General features: G+C 41.7%; 1 protein-coding gene and 1 long non-coding RNA gene across 2 annotated transcripts in view; one reads left to right on the forward strand and one right to left on the reverse strand.

The window, feature by feature from the left end:
• LOC137161523 (uncharacterized) overlaps nt 1-22,781 on the reverse strand; it is a 206,995-nt gene that overhangs the window by 102,915 nt on the left and 81,299 nt on the right. The gene's annotated exons all lie outside the window — the stretch shown is intronic.
• Nucleotides 21,687-22,781, forward strand: part of TMC2 (transmembrane channel like 2) — a 51,788-nt gene continuing 50,693 nt past the window's right edge. The window contains exons 1-2 of the mRNA XM_067560834.1: nt 21,687-21,732; nt 22,052-22,099. Of these exons, the coding sequence (XP_067416935.1) occupies nt 21,687-21,732; nt 22,052-22,099 (94 nt within the window). The remainder of the gene's footprint in view (nt 21,733-22,051; nt 22,100-22,781) is intronic.

Below are 22,781 nucleotides of genomic sequence, written 5' to 3' on the forward strand. Positions count from 1 at the left end.
ATTGCAATTTCATAAAGACAGGAGTTTGGCTCAGTGGCAGGTGCTCAAGCAGAAGAAATAAGTTCTTATTCAAAACACAACATAAATGGGAACAGAAAATATATGACTGGCCAAATACACTAAATTGCTTTTTGTAAAAATGTTCTGAAGCATATAAAAACAGTTTTATGAAACCACGAATGTGGGAGGTACAAAATTGCTGATAGCAATAGGTATAGTAATTTGACTACAGCACAAGACTGGGAACCTAAGGACTCCTTATCTCAGCACTGACCTTCTTGGGTAAGTCATTTCATTGCCTTGTGCTTCAGTTTCCCTATCAAAATAGGGATAACAACAGCTTCCTCACTGATACGTTGTGAGACTAAATTCATGTGTTTCACTACATAACTGTAAATAAGTAATTGCAGTATTTTAGGAACATAAAATACCACTTATTAGCAACTATTTTAACAAAACTTAACAAGGTAAAAGCTGAAATCTTAGCTAAGCCCAAAAGGAACACTAATTCAGCAGGTCAAAAGGAGTGCATTTCACATTCCTTTTTTGTGAATAAAGGCACATGCCATCAGAGGAAGTTCTTTAAAATTCCATAAAGCCAAATAAAACAAACAGTCTGGTGTTTGTGGAAGAGAGAATGTACTTTAATAGAAAGTTACCAGAATTCCTCTTTCGAGGAGAGGATGGAAACACCATGCCAAAAACAAGAGAGTTTAATGAGGGATTTCAGAACCCTTGTTTAGAGTGCTTACCTCCTTCTGCCGAGCTATACAGGATGATTCTGAATTCTGATAGCTCGCAGCAATGCTGACTGATTATAGCTGTTTTCACCAACTCTGCGGGCATGGATTGCTTGCTGTTTCATGACTAAAACTAGCTCAGACTGGTTTTGATAAGAGAGGACTGAATTCACAACAAACCTTATACTAACAACAAAACCAGAGGTATATTATAAAGCTAAAAGTATAATTGAACAGTCTCACTGCAAACAATGGTTTGCTAACATACTGCACCAAGAGTAAGCCAATGCAGTGAGAGTATAAACATTAGGGAGTGGTGAAGCTTTCTATGCATTCGGTGCAAAATATAAAAGATGACATTTTCTAAAGTGACCTGTGTCATGTCTTGGACTACCTCCTCCTGTTCTACCTTCCAGATCTTCATAACAATTTATCTCAGCTATTCTCTAACCCACTGCACAGACACACAACAAATGGAACTGTGCTACAAATGGAAGTGCCTGCAGCATAAATCTCTGATCAAGGAAGTATAACCAATTGCCCTACAAACTGAGTGAATGTGCCTAAACTTCATACAGGTAACATGTAAAAGATGAGGCTAAATTCAGCTATTAATACAAAAAGTCAATGGGTTTCAGCAGTGTCAATTAAAGCACAATCTACCCAATGTTCTGCAATACATTTCTCAAAAGTGTTAGAGTTAAGCTATATATTCACAACACAACACACAAGCTGCTTGAAACTGATTTAATTTCATGTTTGGTTACAAACTGTAACTTGGCCCAAATTCATAGAAAGAATTTGTAGAGATTCTCCAGCCTCTCAAGCAAACCTGAGCTGATTCATTGTCTTATATCAAAACTGTGTGAAATTCAGTTTTACGGCCTAAATGAGTAACTAAATAATGGCCATTTTCCTTAACAGTTGGGTTCATTCAAACCTGAAGTTCAAAGTGAAACCTTTGGGATGCAAAGCCCTGCCCAAGGATGAACCCCTTCAAAATAGTCACAAACATCAGAACTTCTGAGTTTATCACTTTCCTAGTCACAAAGTTTGCCATGGTCTAGGGTAGCAGATGCACAGCAGTGCCCACTGTCTGCAGTTAAGATTGGAAACCAATGCTTGGTTTCTGCCTGCAGATGAATATTTTTTGTAGTTATTTTTCATTCACTGAGAGTGAAAAGTAATTATATAAACAAGTCTCACTATTAAATGGTGGACTTCAAACACACACATTCTTTCCCAGAAACAAAAAACATGTTAAAAACCACTTAAGTGCCTATGCCACCACCACCAAAAACCCCCCCCCCAAAAAACCCATCCCACCTCAAAATCCCTACTTTTAGTTCTCAGCCAATCTTTACAACTACGAGTAGGATTTCCACAGTGCAGATTCCCCCTCCCTTTGCCCAAAAACTGGAATTAATTTTTTTTAATAGGCAAATATAGTGTGCAGGTTGGACAACTTAAAAAAAAAAATCACAAAAAGTCAGGGAATGCAAGAGTTCCAATAGTGATATGCCATCAGCTGCACTGCGTGTCATATTTCTGTATTCCTGCATTTCTCGTTAAAATGTGCAGCTTAGTATAGTACTGTTTATATTTTAAAAGTTATTATGTAAAATAGACTATCTAATACAGTGTTTCTCAAATAGTGTTCCGTTCCGCGGGCTCAGTTGAAGGGTTCCGCGAAAAAGCAGAACCGCGCCGCCGAAATCAACAAAAATCGCGCGCCACAGAACAGCTGGCAGCGCGCCGCCAAAAAGCCGTGAGCGCGCCGCCGAACAGCAGATGGCGCCGCCGAACCGATGTGAACGCGCCGCCGAACAGCTGATCACGCCGCTGAAAACTGCTTACAGAGTGCGCTGCTGAAACCAGCCTACACCGCGCCACTGAAAAGGGGAAGATTTCCTGGACTTGTCGGCGGAGGGTATCGCATGGCCACGCAAGGGTGCTGCGGCGAAATATAATTGAGAAACACTGATCTCATACAACCAAGTTAACGTTGCTGATGAATCTTCTTTTGCGTTTCCTGATATTTTTTGTGATTTTTAACTGCAACATGAACATTGCATTAATTACACACACACACACACACGTGGGCCCCAGTATGTATATTTACATGATTTGTTCAAATTAAAATGGAAGGTAAGTGACCAAATCTATTACTTTCCCCTATGATCCAGTGCAGTCCACTGGTTAGAGCAGAGAATTTGGGAACTGGGATGCTGAGTTCCATCAGCTCTGTCATCTATTCATTGTGTGATCTTTGGGCAAGTCAATGTCTCTGCACTTCAGTAAATTCATAACACTGGGCTAATATTTACTGCATCTCTCTTGAGGAGCATTGTAAGGCTTACTGTGCATATGATTTGAAGTTTTTGGACAAAAGATGCCATATAAGCACAAAGTATTAATACTAGTAACAAACTATTCTTGGTCCTATAAATAAAAAGCTATTTTTAATTGAAAATAAAGAATCAAAGGATAATGAACACAGTAAGATATTCAGCTTCCCTGTATAAAATCCATGTAGAGTGAGGGCTTTTCATAATCTAGTCACATCCACAGAAAGCAGCACCCCTCAAGAGTCATGAAAATTGGTATCTCTCCTCATAAAATCTCCGCAGGCATTTTTGGTTCATATGCATAGAATGAAATGACTGCTCAGAAGCAGGTAGATGCATAGCCTGTCAGGGAAAGATTTTTCCATTGGACATTTCATAGCTATTTGATCTGCTGAATCAAAGCAGCAAAATTCCCACTGAACTGGATTAACTACACATCATTTCTATGGCTATCATAAACAAGATTAGAAGAGTGCTTGGGCAAGCAGACATGCTGGCCTCTTGCCTTGAGATTTGATACCGCAGCTAAGTATTAGCACATATAAAGAAGAAAAGAGGTGGTGATGACAAAGGAAATCAAAGTTTAGAGGCAATCCAGAAAATTGTCCTCTAACCTCTCTGGGCTATATTAACTTCATGACTGCAATGGAGTTAAACCAGAAATGAATTTGGCACTATCATGGGTCCCTAAGATAGTGAGATTTTTTTAAAATAAAGTGTTCTGGCAAAGGGACTATATTAATATTTCATATAAATACATATTTAATTATAAAGAGCATTATATTGTAAAAGGGCCTCACAAAGCCTCTAAATGTGTGTGCAAACAACTGCACATGCCATAGGAGTATGATCTACAGGAGCAAGGAAGCATCAGCAGTTATCCTAGAGGGCAGCAGTCAAGGAACTTATTTGCTTAGGGCCTATTCAAAATGATAAAACTACATTTCAATCAATCAGGGTTGGATTAAGGTATAAGCAATATAGACTCATGTCGAGGAACCCTGGAGTCATGTGATTATATCAGTCTCAGCTTTCATTCACACTCACTTAAGAAGAGCTTGAAAGTGTGACCTGAATGTAACCAATTCAGTAACATCTTCCAGAGTCTGCAGACAGCCTGAAACAATAGCTCACAAAGCGGGAAATGCCCTGTTCCTTCTCTGTGTTGTTAACTCCAAGACTGTCTCCCTGCTCTGGGGTGAGGTACGCTGACTTCTATCACTGTCGCTATTCTACCTGTCCAGGGAGGAAGGGAGCCTTAACCCACTCAAATAAGTGTGATGATGGGATGGGTCTCCAGCCAATAGTTGTTGTATGGGTGGCACTTGCCACTCCAAATGAGGGGCAAAGCCACGGCACGGAGGCAAGGCCATGGAAGCCCCCTGGAGGTAGGCCTAGAGCCCCAGAGTGCCTTAATCTGGGCTGGTTTATGCTCTGTCTTTGACAATAAAGGGTGGAAATAGGGAGTCTGAGTATTAGTGGTGTATAGTTCTATAACATATGTTGCACAGACACATAATTTTAAAGGTGAATTAGCTCAGTAATAGAGATGGACAAATACATTTTGTTTGATGAATTGTGCTTCTCTCTGTTTTGTCCAGGAGTTAACCACCACAGTACTGAATCTATCTGGAGGGTGTAATGCTGGCCATCCCTGACCCAGTGTCAAAGGGGAGACAAGCCACTTTTCAGTCAGAGTGTGCACTGCTTAGAGGCTTGATTTCTTGATTGATTTAAGTCCAACCACACTCAACTAGCCATAGGTGGCCTGACTGGCTTCCACTCAGTCACACAACATGACACACACTCCATCAGAGATGGGGCAGAGCATTAATCCGTGCCTGTTATGTGCCACTCCCCCCTTGAGCAGATCAGTGTTCCCCAGTTGCACTCCCAATGTCAGTTTTAGGTGGGGGAGGGGTATAGAGTAATCTTCAACAAAAAGTTGTCTCTGGAGCACCAGTACACCCACCATTAGCACTAGGTTTCTGGCCCTTGGCAGAATTGGCTAATTAATCTGATGAAGCTAATGCAATGGAATACAAAAATCTCTCTAAGGCTGAGGACTAGGAAGTGTGCCAATTGCCAGCATTACTCCATCAGTAGCCAAAATGAAACATTCATTGTCTTGGGCAGGTTTTCAGATTCCTGCTAGTGCATGTTTTAGTAATGGAGGAAAAAGAGCCAAGGATTGTTTCCCAGTTCTGCCTTTTTGTGTTGTGCAGACTCTGCTGATACTGATGAATTTTGCAATTCCTTAAAATCAGCAGGGTGAAAACAACACTGCTTTAAAGGGATGAATAAATATGTTTATAATAATCAATAGAACCCAAAAGTGCTATGTACAAAACACCAGGCACTCGAGGAACTGCCAGTCTCTGACAGAAATAATAGGTGTGAGAGGATGGATTATGGATGAAGAGAGGCTTGTTTAGAACTAATGGGCTAAGAAAGAAAACAGCAGGAAAGCACATTTTGAAAGGTGAAGACAAATAAACAGGAGTAAGAACTTTAGATGAAATTTCCTTCAGTCATTTCTTTGGCCCTGTGTACACTAAGGAAATTATCTACAAATGTTCTGCCATTGCCAACACTAGCTCAGATCTCTCTATCCCCCAGTACTAGCAACAGTGGAAGACCTGGTGTGAAAAGTGTGCCAACCACAGCAGCAATTTTAACACTATCATTTAACCCTGCTTAGAGGGGGTCTAACGGAGTGTAATAATTCTAATGGCACCTGCCAGCCATCTCTACGCTAGGGTGCTTCCAATGTTGCTAATACCACCAGAGCTGATCTAATGTTCAGTTGTGTGGTAAATTTTCAGAACATGGCCCTAGTGTAGATAGGGCCTTTGAGTCACTACCATTTTACTCCTGCAGAGAAGCAGAGTTTCTGTTGTTCTGCAAAGATGACACACTTTTCCTGAAAGAACAGATTAGCTTTAAAGGAACAAAACCACATCAGAAATTAAGAAATAAAATCCAATAGGGAGGGTGTAGTGGTTTCAGATTCTATATACTTAGACTTCCAAGAGCCACAGGTTCAAATCCTGGCAGGGATTATATGAAATCTTAAGAATCAAGGTATGGTCTGCTCTGATTGGATCTTTCCTATGGTAATTTTTGAAGAGATTTTGTGTGTCCTTGGCCAAAATTTTCCTCAGACTGCCCGCTGTTATTCAGCGCACTGTACTCCATTTACTCCTACTCTCCACTTCGGCGGTGGCTGCATTTCACTGGTACTATCAGAACTCTCCACAGTATTTTTGGGCTTAGCGGCAGAACAAATTAACTGGCCCACCTCGCCATTCCCACACCTGATTATCTCCTTCGTGGAAAGGCAGGAGGATAATTCTTTGGAGTACCCCAGAGTGCTGTTAATTAGTTTTGTTTTGTTTTTAACAGGGGGAGAGGGGGATGGAGAAAAATCTTTGAGTGGCTCACAGCTGCTCCCTGTAGGATAGCTAGAACACAGTTGCCTGTGCTGAGGTCTGAGCATAGTTGCTAGCTGCATTCAAAAATACATTCAAATAACAATTTTCCAAATAAACTAGAAGTCTGGAATCACTGTAGACACTAGAGGGTTGCATGTGAATTTTAGCGCTTAAGTAGTAGTCCTTCACAAACATTCACAATATCCATGACTCTGATCCTCAGCCTCTTTAGAAGCGCCAAAGAGATTATGTTGATCATGAAGAGGAACTGTTTGCTTTCAAATTAATGGGCTAAGTTACCACCTTTGGTCTCCCACAGTATTGTACTTTCTTTCTAAAGCTGTTGCTATTGAAACACGCCCATCAACCAGTTAGAGATGATGCAACAAGTGGGCAGAGCTTATGTGGGAAAATAAATACATTTTTTGCACTTTTTTTAAAGGAATGTGTTGGGTTTGTTTGTTTTTTTTTTAAAGAGTGCCTCAGATCTCATGACAAATCTTTCTACGTTGAGTAATTTGCTATGCAAATTTACTGCCAGAAGAGGGAGCTCTTATTGCATTATTACTGGGTTCGCTATATGATTACCATTGACCAGACCCAGCCGCATAATGTGCTTGAAGTACACTCATATTTGTTCTGTAAAAAGTATTATTTTAGAGCCCACCACATTCTTCCCATTTCTATGCCTTAGGCCTATCCCCCATGTGAATTAAAGGCTTGTGACAGACTGACAGCCCTGAAGGCTCAAGTCTTCTCTCTGTGAAATAGATACAGTAGCCGGGCAGCCTTATCTCTTCCCAAAGTGCCTCATCTTTGGTCTGGGGGAACTAGCTTTTCTAGGGAAGAGAGGAGAATTCATCCCCAGTGCCCATTTAATCCTTAGTCACTGAGTGTAATTCAAGGAGACTTTACTGACATGGCATTCTCTGCTGAATTTACCATCAAACGTCGACAGCTCTCCACTAGGAACCAGACTAAGATCACCAATTCATTCATAGACTATTAGGCTTTAAGGTCAGAAGGGACCATCATGATCATCTAGTCTGACACACTGCAGGCCACAGAACCTCACCCACCCACTCCTGTAATAGACCCCTAAACTCTGACTGAGTTACTGAAGTCCTCAAATAAGGATTTGAAGACTTCAAGTTACAGAGAATCCACCATTTACACTAGGTTAAACCTGCAAATGACCCATGCCCCATACTGCAGAGGAAGATGAAAACCCCCCAGGGTCTCTGCCTATCTGACCCGGGGGGAAAATTCCTTCCTGACCCCAAATATGGCGATTAGTTAGATTCTGAGCATGTGGGCGAGACTCATCAACCAGACACCTGGGAAAGAATTCTCTGTAGTAACTCAGAGCCCTCTGTGATAGGGTTCCCCAGGGTACAACCTGAAAACTGTGGGAACGCAGTGCCCTTTTCCTCTCCAGCTTGGGATGTTCTTCACAGTGCCTCGCTAGTGACAAGCAGCAAGCCCCTCTAGGTGCTATTATCACCTAACCCAACTGCATGCAGAGCACCACACCCAGCTAGATCACATGAATGTTAACCTGGGTTGCCTCTCACTCTGTGATGCCGTCAGTAAGCTACACTTACACAGCCATTTACAGGCAGAGACACACCCAGCTGAGTTATATGAATGCTTTGCCTAGCTACTCATAAACCAACAATAGAAAGGCACCAGCCAATTACCACCCCCACAGTTTATAAGAACTGCACCAAAAGGAATTTATCCCCAAAAGTCTGCTTCCACCTCACTGTGGAGAAAACGTGCACCAACTTTTGTTACTGAATTAAGATTTACCAGACATTTCACTCAAAACCACACTGGTTAAGATAAAACATTAAACAAGCTTATCAGGAATATAGACTAAGTGATTACAAGCGGTAAGTGTAAAGAGATTAAAAGTAGGTACCAAATGAAATAAACACAAGATCGCAATCTAAGTCCTACACACTAACAAGATTTTGAATTAATAATGTCTCACCCTTGTTCACTGGTACAAGCAGTTTCTTAAACATAGACTGGACAGCCTTTCCTGTCCGGGACTTTCCTCCCCAGTTCAAAGTTCTTTGTCTTTCAGCCATTTCTTCAGGTGTTGAGTTGTGAGGGAGTGAAGCCAAGTGATGATGTCACACACTCCCTTTTATAGTCTGTTTCAGCTTGCTAGAACAGTCCATGCATGTGACATGGCGGCTGCTTCCCATTGGTCAAGCAATCCCATTGTGAACATGTGTCCTTTAGTGAAGCCTTCTCTGTAAGGAATCCCTGGTAGTGGAATCTTTCCTTGATGGACTGTTAGCACACCTGGCCCCTTCAGTGTTGTACCTGATAGCTGGTTTAGGAATTTCCCACTTCACAACATGTTCTAAATAGCAATTACAACAATATTTTATAACTTCACATACTATGGTAGCACATAAAATCCAACAGGATATTAATATGTAATAGATCAAGACTTAAAATAATACCAAACAAGGCATACTTTGTACAGAACATATCATCATTATATGACATTGGTGAATATAGAATTTTGGGGTGTTATTTTCAAACACAGGGTATCACACCCTTTCCATCTAGTGTCCCATCACCAGCCACTAGAAATATTTGTTGCTAGCAGTCACAGATTGGCTACATGCCATTGTAGGTTGTCCCATCATACCATCTCCTCCTCCATAAACTTATCACACTCAGTCTTGAAGCCAGTAAAGCTTTTTGTCCCCACTGTTCCCCTTGGAAGGTTGCTCCAGAACTTTACTCCTCTGATGGTTAAAAATCTTCATCTAATTTCAAGCCTAAAACTTATTGATGGCCAGAGAAGCCACCAGACAACTGCCAGATCTCAACAAGTTTGATCACAATTCACCAATAAACTGAACCAAGTCAGAATGTATTGACTTTGTGTGCACAAGCAAGCAATGTTGTTTTCTTGTGACAGAGAGAATAAAGGGATTACCCATTAAAAATTCTCCCTTAACTCAAGTGGTAGAGGACTGATGAAAGTCCAGGGACTAGTTCCAATTGTTTATGAGTCTAAAGCACAATGCAAAAGTTCTGTATAACCACTTGAGCCATCTAATTGCCATGTTTTTTTCCACTATAAAAAACCTGTTCCCCCCATCCCAGGTTAGTCTCATTTTAAGAATTTAGATTCCTCAAAGCACATACTATCTTGTTCATTGTCAGTTTTCCTGATATTGCTTTTATTCTGTATTTGATTCTTCCTGAAAATTTACTTTGAAAACCTAAGAAAGAAATTATCCAAATCACTTCATTAAAATGAGTTACACTTATTCTTTAACAATTACCATTTCTAGTTAAAATAAAAACCCACTGCATTAAGTGACTGAACTTATTTTAAAGTTTCTATGGCAAAATTAATTCTAGTTTCTTGACCTTAACCATCCTCCCACACCTAACATTCAAATATCATAGGCCTGGCACAACTTAAGTAATTGGACTCATTTCCTAGTGGGCATGAATGGAAGGTTAAGTTTTAATTAGGTCTTAACAAGCAATATGCTGGAGTCAGGATGTCTAAGATACGCAGGAGCACCCTGCTGCAAGGGACAATAGATAAGATAAACATGGAATGTAATGATCAGGTTATAAATGAACAGCACATGGACAGAGCATGCTGTACAGGGATTCATTCCTATGAAGTAACCAAGCCAATCCCAAAATGTGGAATGCAGTGTATAGTAAATGCAATATATAAAAGGAAGAAGTTTTCTATGTAACTTTGGATGTGTGGCACACCCTACATTCACCCTCTTTGCTCAAGTCCAATCAACTCAGTTATAGTAGTTACTTTTAATCTTCTCCATTTCTTTCAATGGAACTCACTGTGCAGTCCAGAGAGATAATTTAATGCCCATAAATAACATATCATTTATAAGAGAATTTTGAGTGTACTTTTTCTACAAAGCCTTCCCCCCTTGCTCCACAGTGCAAGAAAATTGTTAATAGGCAATGAATTCAGGAGTCTCCAAAAGGAAAGTTCTAAGAGCTCAAACATTTATTTTTCATATTCCACTAAGTCAGTGTGACTCTTTACCTCCACGAATACAATGAACACCATTAAAAAGTTAACATTTCCTGACCATAAGTTACCATACTGTTATATCTGAAATAATTTCAGGGTCATTTCTAATTCCAAGTATAGAAAAATATTACAGCATATCAGATACTACTATATGCGAAGGTGGCAAATACTGACTTTTTTATGATGACCGCTGTGTATATCTGTACATGTGCACATTCATATATCCATGAGCCCCAAGGCTGATTTTGCAAGACTCAGTCAGGATTTGTTTTGCAAAATCCAAACAGGGCCTGTTGAAATCTGAATCCCATTTTATCCAAATAAAGTTCAGGGATATTGGGCTACATGATTATGGCCATCTCCAAATACATGTATATTTAATAGATATTCAATAATACATTACAGTTTACATATAACAAGGGAAACAGCAATGAAAACTACTGTCTATATATATATATATGCAATATGGTTGTATTAATGTTGAAAAAGCACTTTTAACTTTTGAAATATCCTGACTTTGGAGAGCTTGATTTCTCAAACTTAACATGGCATTAATGCTCGCTTTTGCATTTTGCAACTTTCAGTGCTTCACCAGGATATTAGTACACACAAATCAAGCATTATTGGGAAACCTTCTCAAGCACAGATCAAATTTGAATGAGATGAACATTGAATAAATAGAACCCATGGATTAATTAGCTAAAGTCCTATGTTAATCAGAAAGAAAGAAAGGAAATACTATCTCATTAAATATTAAGAGTTATGTTACATGTGCTTCCAGAATCCAGTTACGCTTTCGTCAAAACACAACTGTTTTTAATTTAAAATTTGGATTGTGTGCGCACAGTCTAATATCCCAGTATATTGGAACTGTAATATCACAAGTTAAACACTATTAGCCACCAAAAAGGAGAGAGACAAACCTAAGTAATATCAAGTGGAAAAATTAATTGGAATTCTATAAATTGTTCATGCTCCATACACAAGTCTGACATTTACATAAATAATTGTTTAGGTTCACGATTGTGCATTACTAATTTACATCTTTTGTGGAGCAAGCTTAGAGATAAGAAAGCAATCCTTTCATTTCCCAATCCATAATTCTAAGGAAAAAATAAAGCAGGCAAGACATTTTATCCTCCTAGGAAAAGTAACCCCAAACACGAAGAAAAATTGAGAATTCAAATCCTTATTGCTAAACAAATGTGAAATAAATTATTAGCCACATCGTACAAATATATAGATCTAAGCCAAATATACATGGAATATTTTGTGGACTGTTCTCTACTTGATCCATGTACACTGCTGTAAAGTGTGTCCTGGTATGTATAGTGCCAGTCCTTTCTTTCCCTGATTCATACCATTTAGTACTGCTGAGATAAATTAATCCTTCCTGTCCCAAGATCTTTGACTGTTAACCTTCTGATGCCTTTCCATACAAGTGCAGACTATGGAGAGGTGCATACCACTTTCCCCATCACACTAGTAGGAAAAAGATACCTGTAGTACATAAGTACTAGCGAGGGTCTGTGAAGTAAATTTTTTTTATGTGAAGTGGTCATGGATTTTCTCCAGGTAGCCCTGGAGATGTGGCAGACTCTCTGACAGTTACAATTTATAGACATGCTGACCAATCTGTAGCTCCACCACCTGCAGTATAGCACTAATCTCTCACAGCTAACATTACATTACACAGTGTGATCACTAAGCCAGCATGTGCAGTTGGGCAGAGAGAGCTGCTGTGTGTTTATCAAAGGCCTCGTGGAGAACAAAATCAGCAGTTCTTCCAAGAAATAAAAAATTGTGGTCACACACCAAAAGGGACAGAACTCTCCTGTCCCATTGTTATCATGCTCTTGTCACTGCAAGTCAGCTTGAGAAAAAGCTCTCTCTAATTGGTGACGAGGATAATGCTGATCAGGACATGACTATTTTGTTTGTGCAAATCTGATATAACTCTGCTAAAGCAAATGAAGCAAAAGATCAGGTGAAAGGGCCATCGTGACACATTAGGCAAAATCATGGACGGGAACATGGTTAATCTGAAAGGGCTGCAAGACTCTGATGCAGAGGTAATCACACAGATGGCTATTAATAAATCCCTTTGATAAAAAATAATTGTTTGCCACTGCATATGCCTTCCCACACACACACTAACAATGTTTAATGAGGCAGATACTGCAATATATGATGATCACTAACTTTGAAGAGGACAAAACTGCCACTTCTAATGTGTAATTACTATTGATGTGAGTTGGATTCTGATATTATTTCAGCTTATAAAATCATCAAATGACATGCACCTTCGCTCAGCCTCTTTCCTCCTCACAGCACAAGGCAGTGGAATTACCTGGCTTTACAGTTGAATAAATGTGCATGTCTTTGGCTTCATGACTGAGTATGGCACATGCACAGAGAGAGAAAGAGAGAGAGAAGGTAAAAGCAGCAGGGGACATCTATGGGCAAGAGAGCAACCCCTGGAATTGCTGCTTCTGTGAAAGACAACTCTTTTGAACTGCCTATTTCTCAGGAATAGGTTATACAGACAAGCCCTGAAGATACAGCACATCAAACTGCATTTCTAGTGCACCTTCCATGCCATGTATCCCAAGGCACTTTTGAAAATGATATAATTAGTAGTTGTGAGCATAGGCTGTGGAATGGGGAGGGCTACCCAGGCCATGGCCCCACCAACTTTTAGCAGGGTATGGCATTTGCCCTGTTCTGATTTTTCCTAACAACAGCTAGGAGTGACTTAGCTTCCTTGGCTCCTCTTCCCCCATCCCCTTCCCTCACCAGCCAGGACTGGGAGCAATGCACTTATTTTGCTTGCTCCTCTTCCCCCCGCCCCACATCACTAGCCTAGTGTTTGCTCAGCCAATAAGAACACAGGGGGGTGGCAGAGCCAATGGCAGGGCTGGGAGCCTCACAACACTTTTCAATCTTGAAAAAAAAAACCAGGCTCAGCTGGTACTATTTGAGTACCAGGGTGGTGGGCAGGCACAAGGCCCCTTCCCCAGCCTAAGGGGAGGAGCCACCAGACCCAGGACTCAACTGAATTCAGGGGACAACAAATGAAAAAACAGGAAGAGGCGTGAGGGTCAAAGGGTCAAACAGAGGGAACCAGAAGGGGACACCAAGCAGAGAACCCCGGACCACACCCACTGCTCCCGGAAGGTGTCAAGGGAGCCAGCGGACGCCGCCCAAAGGAACTCTGCCCAGATACGTGAGCGGACAGAGGAACGGAAATAGGCCCCACAGTCGCAGGGTGCCCCCCTAGCCAACCTCCTCTCCCTGGTGGTATAGATGGCCACTTTGGCCAGGGCCAGGAGGAGGTTGACGAGGTGGTCCCACGACTTTGTGGAGCCACGGATGAGGTGTGCATATAAAAACAAGTGCGGGGAAAAGTGCAGCCAGAACCTCAGCAGGAGGTTCTGGAGGAGCTGGAACAGGGGCTGCAGCCTGGTGCACTCAAGATAGGCGTGCGCCAGGGTCTCCCTCACACCGCAATAGGGGCAGGTGTCGGGGTGAGGGGTGAACCGCACCACGTACATGCCCGTGCTCACAGCCTCATGAAGGAGCCGCCAACTGATGTCCCCGGAGGGCCGTGGGGTCAAGTTGGAATACAGACTGGCCCACCGGGGGTCCTCTCCCTCTACAGGTGGCATCAGGCCCGCCACTTGGTAACAGGGCGGGACACAAAAGCGAGGAAGTGAAGGGTATGGAGCATGAGCGTGTAAAGATGGGCCCTTGGCGCAGTTCGAAAGAGGACCGGCTGCAGGTCGTGCTGCCGGCTTGGTGCGTGGGGAGAGGGTGGCCGGGTGGACTCACGGGGCCGGGGCCCAATGAAAAGCGCCGGAGGGCTGGGACTGAGGGGTGGGCGGGGAGCACCCTCTCTCAGGACCCGCTCGAGGTAAGCCCGAGCAGCAGGAGGCAAGGCTGCCCTCACCTCCTGGAGTACACATCGGGGAGTTCGAAGGGTGGAGGGCCCCATGTGCCGAGCCAGTGGGTCCACCCAGTCCCCCCGGTCATAATCCAGGAGGTCTCCAATCTTGGTGACTCCTGCCAGGACCAGCTTCCGTCGCACTGAGGGGGTCTCTGCCACCTGCACACCAAGTTGGGGGTTGTGTAGCAGGGGCTCTGCGAGGAGATCCTCCCCCTCGGGGACCGCAAGGGACCTGGAGGCAGGCTCAGCTGGTGGAAGCAAGCCAAACTCTCAGCAGGATCTGGGCTTAGTCTGAAGATGCTGCAGATTTCCTCATCACCTGCCCCTCACTCTCACAATGACAGTTTAAAAAGGCAGGAGTAAGCTCCTTGTGACACCAGTAGACAGCACAATAGCAGCAGCCCCAGGCACTTTCAGGGGATAATTATCCTCACAGACAGCCCAGCTTTGGAAGTTCTAGGCTGCAAGAACAGCACTGCAGAATGACCACCTGGAATCTTTCCCTGCTGTGAAGAAATATATAAATGCTGTCACACCACAAATACTGTTTAAATTACACTTAAAACTTTCTCATATTTTTCCAATGCCCTAATTTTTTAGTGAATAGCAATATTCCAGAGTGGCCATTTATTCTGCCATTTAATTCCACTTGTGGGAATCTTTCCTTTGCCTACAATGGACTTTGGCTGGGTCACGTTACCAGGTAGGTTCACATAGGCTGTTACACACAAATTCTGTGAATGCCTTGATCTTAGCAAATCTCCCCAGGGTTGCACTTTTCTAGGACCTTTTTCCCAGAATACCTTCTGAGGAGTTGCTTGTCATTTGTATGTGCAGATACAAGATGCCCTCAAGCAGCCATTGTAGCTGTATGTCTTTCTTTTCCAACTCCTGGTAAGTAATCTTAGCTCCTCTTGTACTTACTCTAATATTTCTGAGGGGGCCAGAGTCTCAAACTTGAGTACCTCAGTGAATTTCATTGAAGTTTGATGTTTACTCTCTCAAATCCTTACAGCTACACACTAGAAACCTCCTTCCAACTTAATCCTTTTTATTTATCATCATTATTTGTATAAAACCTTGAGTGCACATAAACCCGAGCCAGTCTGAACAGTTTGCAAGATTTGGCTGCCAAAATTTATTCATTATAGATCCATGCTGCTACAATCCATCATTAAATTACACACTAGATAGTGATTTTTAAGAGGTTTTATTTGTTGTTTTTTTTTTTTTTTTTTAAAGTTTGGTATCTCAACTACTTTTGAGCCATCATTAATTTTTTCTCCTCCATTTGTTAATTAATGCACATACTTTCTCTCTAATACTACTTTCTCTCTTGACAAACTTTTAAATGTTCATCTTAACCCAGTAGTTTAGCATCAGCTCATTTATGTTAGTGGTGGAAGATCAAGTTACAACACACGATCTGAAAATTTCTTTCATGATAGATTAAAAAGCTCTCCAAAAATACCATGCCCAAGAATAATTTAGAGATCATGCAGCTATTGTGCTGGCCCTATGTATCATGGAAACCACTTCAAGCCAGGGGGTGCTGCACCCCCACCACCCTTAGTTCCAGCACCTATGACTTATTGTTTTTTAAAAAACAAAGTTATAAAACCATAGACTACAAAAAAGATTCCAAAATCTTTTAAAGAGGCTATATATTGACTGAAAATAGTTCTTAGACCAAGATTCCCATGCAGTGTTTGCAATCCAAACATTGGAGCACTTACTAGGACACTGAAAGTGAAATGAATTAAAAGTAGAAGAACTGATTTTTTTCATTCTCTACACTTAGAGAAATGCAGAAAGTAAAGCGTATAAGTAGTTACCAACTACATTACATTTTAAAAATTCTTTCATTTGTAGTGGCCTAAATCAGAGTTGTGATTATCTGCCTAGTCAGATTTGGGATTGGGAATATTTTGCTGTATTATCTCCTGATTGTACTAAATTTACAAATAAACAATCACAGAATGACTTTCTTTGCAAATTTGATAGATATGGACAATAAAATTGTACTTCCATATTCACAAGCAAGGAGCTGACAAATACTGGTGAGTGTTATAACTTGATGCTTTTCAGTTACTCTTCCTGTACTGCTGCACTCAATGTGATTTATGTTGACAATTTCACGATTAGCGTTGTGTGTTAATAATAATCAATTATACTCTATACGTATTACGCAAAGAATGTATGTAAGAAAGAATGACATTAAGAGTAAACAAAATAAGAAATCAGCGATGGGGAGTTGGGAGGGGCGGGGGTTGTTGGTTGGTTTGTTTGGGCCCCCCAACCAAAAAGGCATTCCGTGGCCCCGGTTGTGAATGTGTTAAAACAGAGCTTGAGCCTGCAGCCACATCAGCTATGTTTTAGATGATGAATGAATTATCAGTTACTGGCTACATGATCAGGTGAAATCTTGATGCTTAACCCATTCGTGAAGCAATCATATGACCCTGCTGTCAACAGCTATCCACTCAGTGGACAAGAACACCACCATTAGACAGAACCCATGATGCACACAGAGGAGTAGTATGTGGGACCAGCTCTTGAAAACAGCTGGAAGGCACTCATACGAGTATCATCTTATTTTCCAGAATCTCAGCTTTCACTTAAAAAGTCAGTCTCTAATTACTATGGTTGGGAAGAAGACATTAGGTTCATATTTCTGAGGTAACTGATGAAGAATCTATAGAGAGCCTGGAAGAATAACTCTAGAGAGTTGTGAATCTCCCCCCATGCATTGCAGTGCAGTGTTAATTCAGATGGCCAATGACGATAATTGAAATGCCAGCATTGTGAACTATCTCATTCTTCCTGTAAGAAAAGAAAAGGTAGATCCCAAATCTGCACAATTTGCTGAGAGTGATGTCTTGTTTTGGTGACACATGTAGGTGGTGTTTGGAAGATACAACTTAAATTTTTCCAGCCAATCAAGAAGGACCCAAGTCCAAGCAGCCTAGCAGAGCACAAAGGACACAGTCAAGCCCCCCTCAGATAGACCAACCTCAAGGAGCCCAGGAGAGCCCACACAGAAGATCTGATCATATTTTGACCATCTGCACAATCTACTATGAGTGGTGTCTCATTTTGGCCAGTCACATGGGTAGATCTTGTTTCATGGAAGGACCTTGGAAGAGTACCACTACCTTCTCTCCCCTCCACCATACATGAACCTGGAGTGGAACACGTGCTATAAATGTCATGACCCTGGTGTGTCAGAGTTGTGAATAATGTATGCACATGTAACAGGTAATCTGAGCTTGGAGTTCAAATAAGTGAAGGAAGCAGGACTTCTTGCAGCCAAAATTCACTTGACTATGGGAAATGGGGCCTCTTGCAGTCAGGGTTTCTATTTCTCCCAGGTTGCATCCAGCCTAGAATAGGATCTCCCCAGAGCCTGCTCCTGCTATTGGCCTCTAAGATGCAGTGGTTTATTACAGTGGAGCGTCACAGGGTGCTCTACTCATTGATGGAGCACCTCCTTCTGGCCACATCTGGAGATTAGTTCTGCCAGCCTGATGCCCTCTTCTTGTGGCTCCTTGGCCTGTCATCTTTCTCTCTCACTCTGTGGCCCCTCTCCTGCTCCTCAGGAATTGCCGTGTCTCGTCTTTGTGGTTTAGCCCTCCAACCAAGTCGCAATAGTTCTCCCCTTCCAAGGTACTATCAAAGTCTTCCACGCTGCCCCAGGCAGTCCTTAAGTCCACTGCCCTGGCTGAGCCACTCCCTCAGTGAGTGGAAAGAATGGTCCCAGACAGTCTTCAAGTTCACTGCCCAGATAGTGCCCCTTCCCTGGTGGCTGGTAGGGGAACCCAGGCCCACCTTCTACTCTGGGTTCCAGTCCAGGGGCCCTGTCTCCAGCAGTTAAGGTCTGTATTAGCACGAAACTTCCTCCCACCCCCCTGGACTATTCCTACCTTACGTATCCCAGACTCCCATTTACCATCCTTCCAGATAATCTCCTATCTACAGAGTCTGCTAGGTAAACCCTTTCTTTTGAGTCCAGATCCCTTTCTCTCCCTTGTCCTAGGGAGAGTGACTGCAGTCCTCCTCCCTGTGGCCTCCTTTCAGTTATCAGTTCCCTGGCTTTCTAGAAGCCCTGTCTGTTCCTGCACAAGTGAGCTTCCTTTAATTAGGGCTTCCCTCTCAGCCTAAGAGGTTAATTGGCCCATCTGGCCTACATTAGTCCCTTCAGGGCAAGTGTGGGGAGCCAACCAATCACATAAAGCCTGCCCCATTTTCCTCATTCTAGTCTCATAGACTATAAGGTCTGAAGGGACCATTATGATCATCTAGTCTGACCTCCTGCACACTGCAGGCCACAGTACTTCATCCACCCACTCCTGTAATAGACCCTAACCTGAAGTCCTCAAATAATGATTTAAAGACTTCAAGATACAGAGAATCCACCAGCAAGTGACCTGTGCCCCATGCTCCAGAGGAAGGCAAAAATAATACAGGGCCTATGCCAATCTGCCCTGGGGGGAAATTCCTTGCCAACCCCAAATATGGTGATCAGTTAAACCCTGAGCGTGTGGCCAAGACTCACCAGCCAGACACCCAGAAAGAATTCTCTGTAGTAACTCAGATTCCACCCCATCTAATGTCCCATCATAGGTCATTGGGCATATCTACCACCAGTAGTCAAAGATCAGTCAATTGCCAAATTAGGCTGTCCCATCATACCGTCCCCTCCATAAGCTTATCAAGCTCAGTCTTGAAGTCCTCTAGGTTTCTTGCCCCCACTGCTCCCCGTGGAAGACTGTTCCAGAACTTCACTCCCCTGATGGTTAGAAACCTTTGTCTAATTTCAAGTCTAAACTTCCTGATGGCCAGTTTATATTCATTTGTTCTTGTGTCCACATTGGCGCTGAACTTAAATAACCCCTCTCCTTCCCTGGTATTTATCCCTCTGATATATTTATAGAGAGCAATCATATCTCCTCTCAACCTTCTTTTAGTTAGGCTAAACAAACCAAGCTCTTGGAGTCTCCTCTCATAAGGCAGGTTTTCCATTCCTCGGATCATCCTAGTAGCCCTTTTCTGCACTTGCTCCAGTTTGAATTCATCTTTCTTAAACTTGGGAGACCAGAACTGCACACAGTATTCCACATGAGGGCTGACTAACGCCTTGTCTAACAGCACTAACACCTCCCAATCTCTACTGAAATACCTCCTAGGAATGCATTAGCTTTTTTCATGGCCACGTCACATTGGTGGCTCATAGTCATTCTGTGATCAACCAATATGTCCAGGTCCTTCTCTTTCTCTGATGAATCCCCAGCTTATGGCAAAAGTTCTTGTTATTAATCCTTAAGTGCATGATCTTGCACTTTCCACTATTAAATTTCATTCGATTTCTATTGCTCCAGTTTACAAGGTCATCCAGATCTTGTTGTATGATATCCCAGTCTTTCTCTGTATTAGCAATACCTCTGAACTTTGTGTCATCTGCAAACTTCATTTTTGTGCCAAGGTCAGTAATAAAAAGGTTAATTAAGATTGATCCCAAGGCCAATCCCTGAGGAATTCCACTTGTAACCTCCCTCCAGCCTGAGAGTTCGTCTTTCAGTATGATTCGTAGTCTCCCCTTTAACCAGTTCCTTATCCACCTTCCAATTTTCATATTAATCCCCATCTTTTCCAATTTAACTAATAATTCCCCATGTGGAACTGTATTAAATGCCTTATTGAAATCTAGGTAAATTAGATCCACTGCATTCCCTTTGTCTAAAAAATCTGTTATCTTCTCAAAAAAGGAGAGCAGGTTGGCCTGGCATGATCTACCTTTTGTAAAACCATGCTGTATTTTATCAGTTACTGTTAACTTTGATGGTCTTAACTACTTTCACTTTCAAATTTTTTTCCAACATCTTGCAATCCCCATGGCAGATCCTCAGCTCAGGAGAGAAAAAGAGAGGGAGAGAGAATTAACCTTCTCTCTACCAACATCTGGAGCGGGATTTGCATATTTTCACCAGGACAGATCCAGACAGGCAGTGAGCACTGATTTTAATCTGAGTTTCAGGTGCTCAGCAGATCTCATAGGATTGGGCTGTGTTTTCCTTTTAAAAATATTACTACTATGCAACATGAGTGTCTGCAAGAGAAACCACGGGGTGTTTACTTATGTACTTGTATTGCATATCTGAAAGAGACCCGAGTCCATTGCTTGCTTCCATCTCTGAAGCTCTTCTCTTCAACTGCCCTAGAATGGTTTCAAAGCAATACACCTTCAAATTGCTGCCAATGGGGCAAATTCTGAAGTCTTTACTCAAGTTTTACTCAGGCAAAATTCCTGTAAATGGAAATTTTGCCCAAGTGAGGATTTCAAGCTTCAATAGTTACATATGCAATATAATTCTTTGCAATACTAAAGCACCAGCTGAGGGTCTCAAAGCACTTATAAACATTAATGAATTTAACCCTAGGGCACCCATCAGGAAAATATATCCCCATTTTTCCAGTAAATGCACTGAAGTACAGATTAGAGAAGCAACTTGCTTCTCACGAGTCAGTGGAAGATGAAGGAATAGAGCCCCAGTATCCTAACGCCAAGTCCAATGCTTCAGTTATTAGACCATATGTCCTCTGTTGGAACATACATGGAAGACAATAGGTGACCCAAAGATGCGTGCCTGAGAGACATAGTATTGATCGGGTTAAGATGATCATTTGATGTTTCTCCCTTATCAATAGGATTACATAAATTGATGAAGGTAAGAAAATATTACAGTATGGAACTAGGTACTCCCTAAGCTCTAGTGTACTTTCTTACGCCAAAAATGGACATGACTTTTGTCTGCATTTCATAGGATACTGCTGAGTATCCATCAAAGGGCTTTCCTTCATGTTTAAATAATGTGATGTAATGTAATGCTGACAGGTGCTTTCCACACTGAAAAATGATCAGAGCAGAAAGTGTTTGGATTGGATTGTTGCAGTGTGTGTCTCCCCTTCCACAGAGTTCAAACCCTGAACTTGCTGTCTAGCATGCAAATGATGTCAAAGTGAACTAGATACAGCTTCAATGACTATTCACTTTACTGCGTAGCAGTATGGAGACAAATAACTGGGCACTGAAAGAAAGAAAATAATCTATCTATAATTGGCGTGTGCATAGCACTAAGGCTACAGTGTTTGTGGCAAAAAAGAATCATGGGGAGGAAAAAGAAATGTACATTACAGGTCATCATGGAAGATGGTTAGTATGAATAAACCACCATTTCAGTTTTGAAATATTGTACCAGTTTTACCAAATGTTTGTAAAAATGTGTCTTAGGGCTCTACAAGTACACCACTTTGTGTGTGTCAATACATTTGATATTCTTTTGTATTGGGAACTATTATTAATTCACTTGCAAAAAGCCAAGAAATATTAAGGACTTCATTGCAGAAAAATATAGTAGTATAAAGAGGGCACTCTGCTGTCCTCAGACAGTACTTAAGAACTACAAGTATAAAACATTGTATGTGAAAATCCCAACAACAAATTCAATTATTCAACATGCTTTGTCTTGCAGCTGGAATGGAGATTGATGGACAAGTGGAAAGTGACTCAGAGAGCGAAGGTAGAGTGGAGATTAATAGCTGCTGTCTTATTTGGAAATACACAAGAGATCTTTTTTCTACAGAGGTTTATTTTGTGATTTGTCTTGCTACACAATGGTAATGATCTAATTGTTATATTCAGTGTTGTTGTAGCCCTGTTGGTCCAAGGATATTAGCGAGACAAAGTGGATGAGATAATATTTTTTATTGAAGTGTAAGCTTCTCTCTCTCAACAACAGAAGTTGGTCCAATAAAAGATATTTCCTCACCCACTTTGTCTCGCTACTATGAATAGTTAGATAGATTTCCTACTTGGGTAGTTGACTTTGATGATGATTGACGCTGATGATGTTGTTGCTGTTGGTTGTTGTGGAGGAGAACACTCCTAAACGTGGCTGCCCCCTTCTCTCTGTGTCCCTAAGAGGGGATGGGACCCAGAGTGAAGCTTTCCTTCATCCGCCACAGTAAAGCAGGCAGCACTGTGTTCCATGTGTGGTGTGATGTGAGTGAATTTATAGGATAATGCAAACATCTATAAACCATCATCTTTCACTGCTGAACTGAAGCTTTTTATGTAATTCTTGTCATTACAATAAGGGTGAGTCTTTGTTACTTATGACAATGAGGACAGAGAGGTCAAGCCAAGATAGATTTAGGATAGACTAGCCACTAATCACAAAATTCAGGAAAAGCCATAGAAAA

The sequence above is a fragment of the Emydura macquarii genome, unplaced genomic scaffold (genome assembly GCF_026122565.2).
Source record: "Emydura macquarii macquarii isolate MOO-44397 ecotype Brisbane River unplaced genomic scaffold, CSIRO-AGI_Emac_v2 contig_2321, whole genome shotgun sequence".
Lineage (NCBI taxonomy): Eukaryota > Metazoa > Chordata > Testudines > Chelidae > Emydura > Emydura macquarii.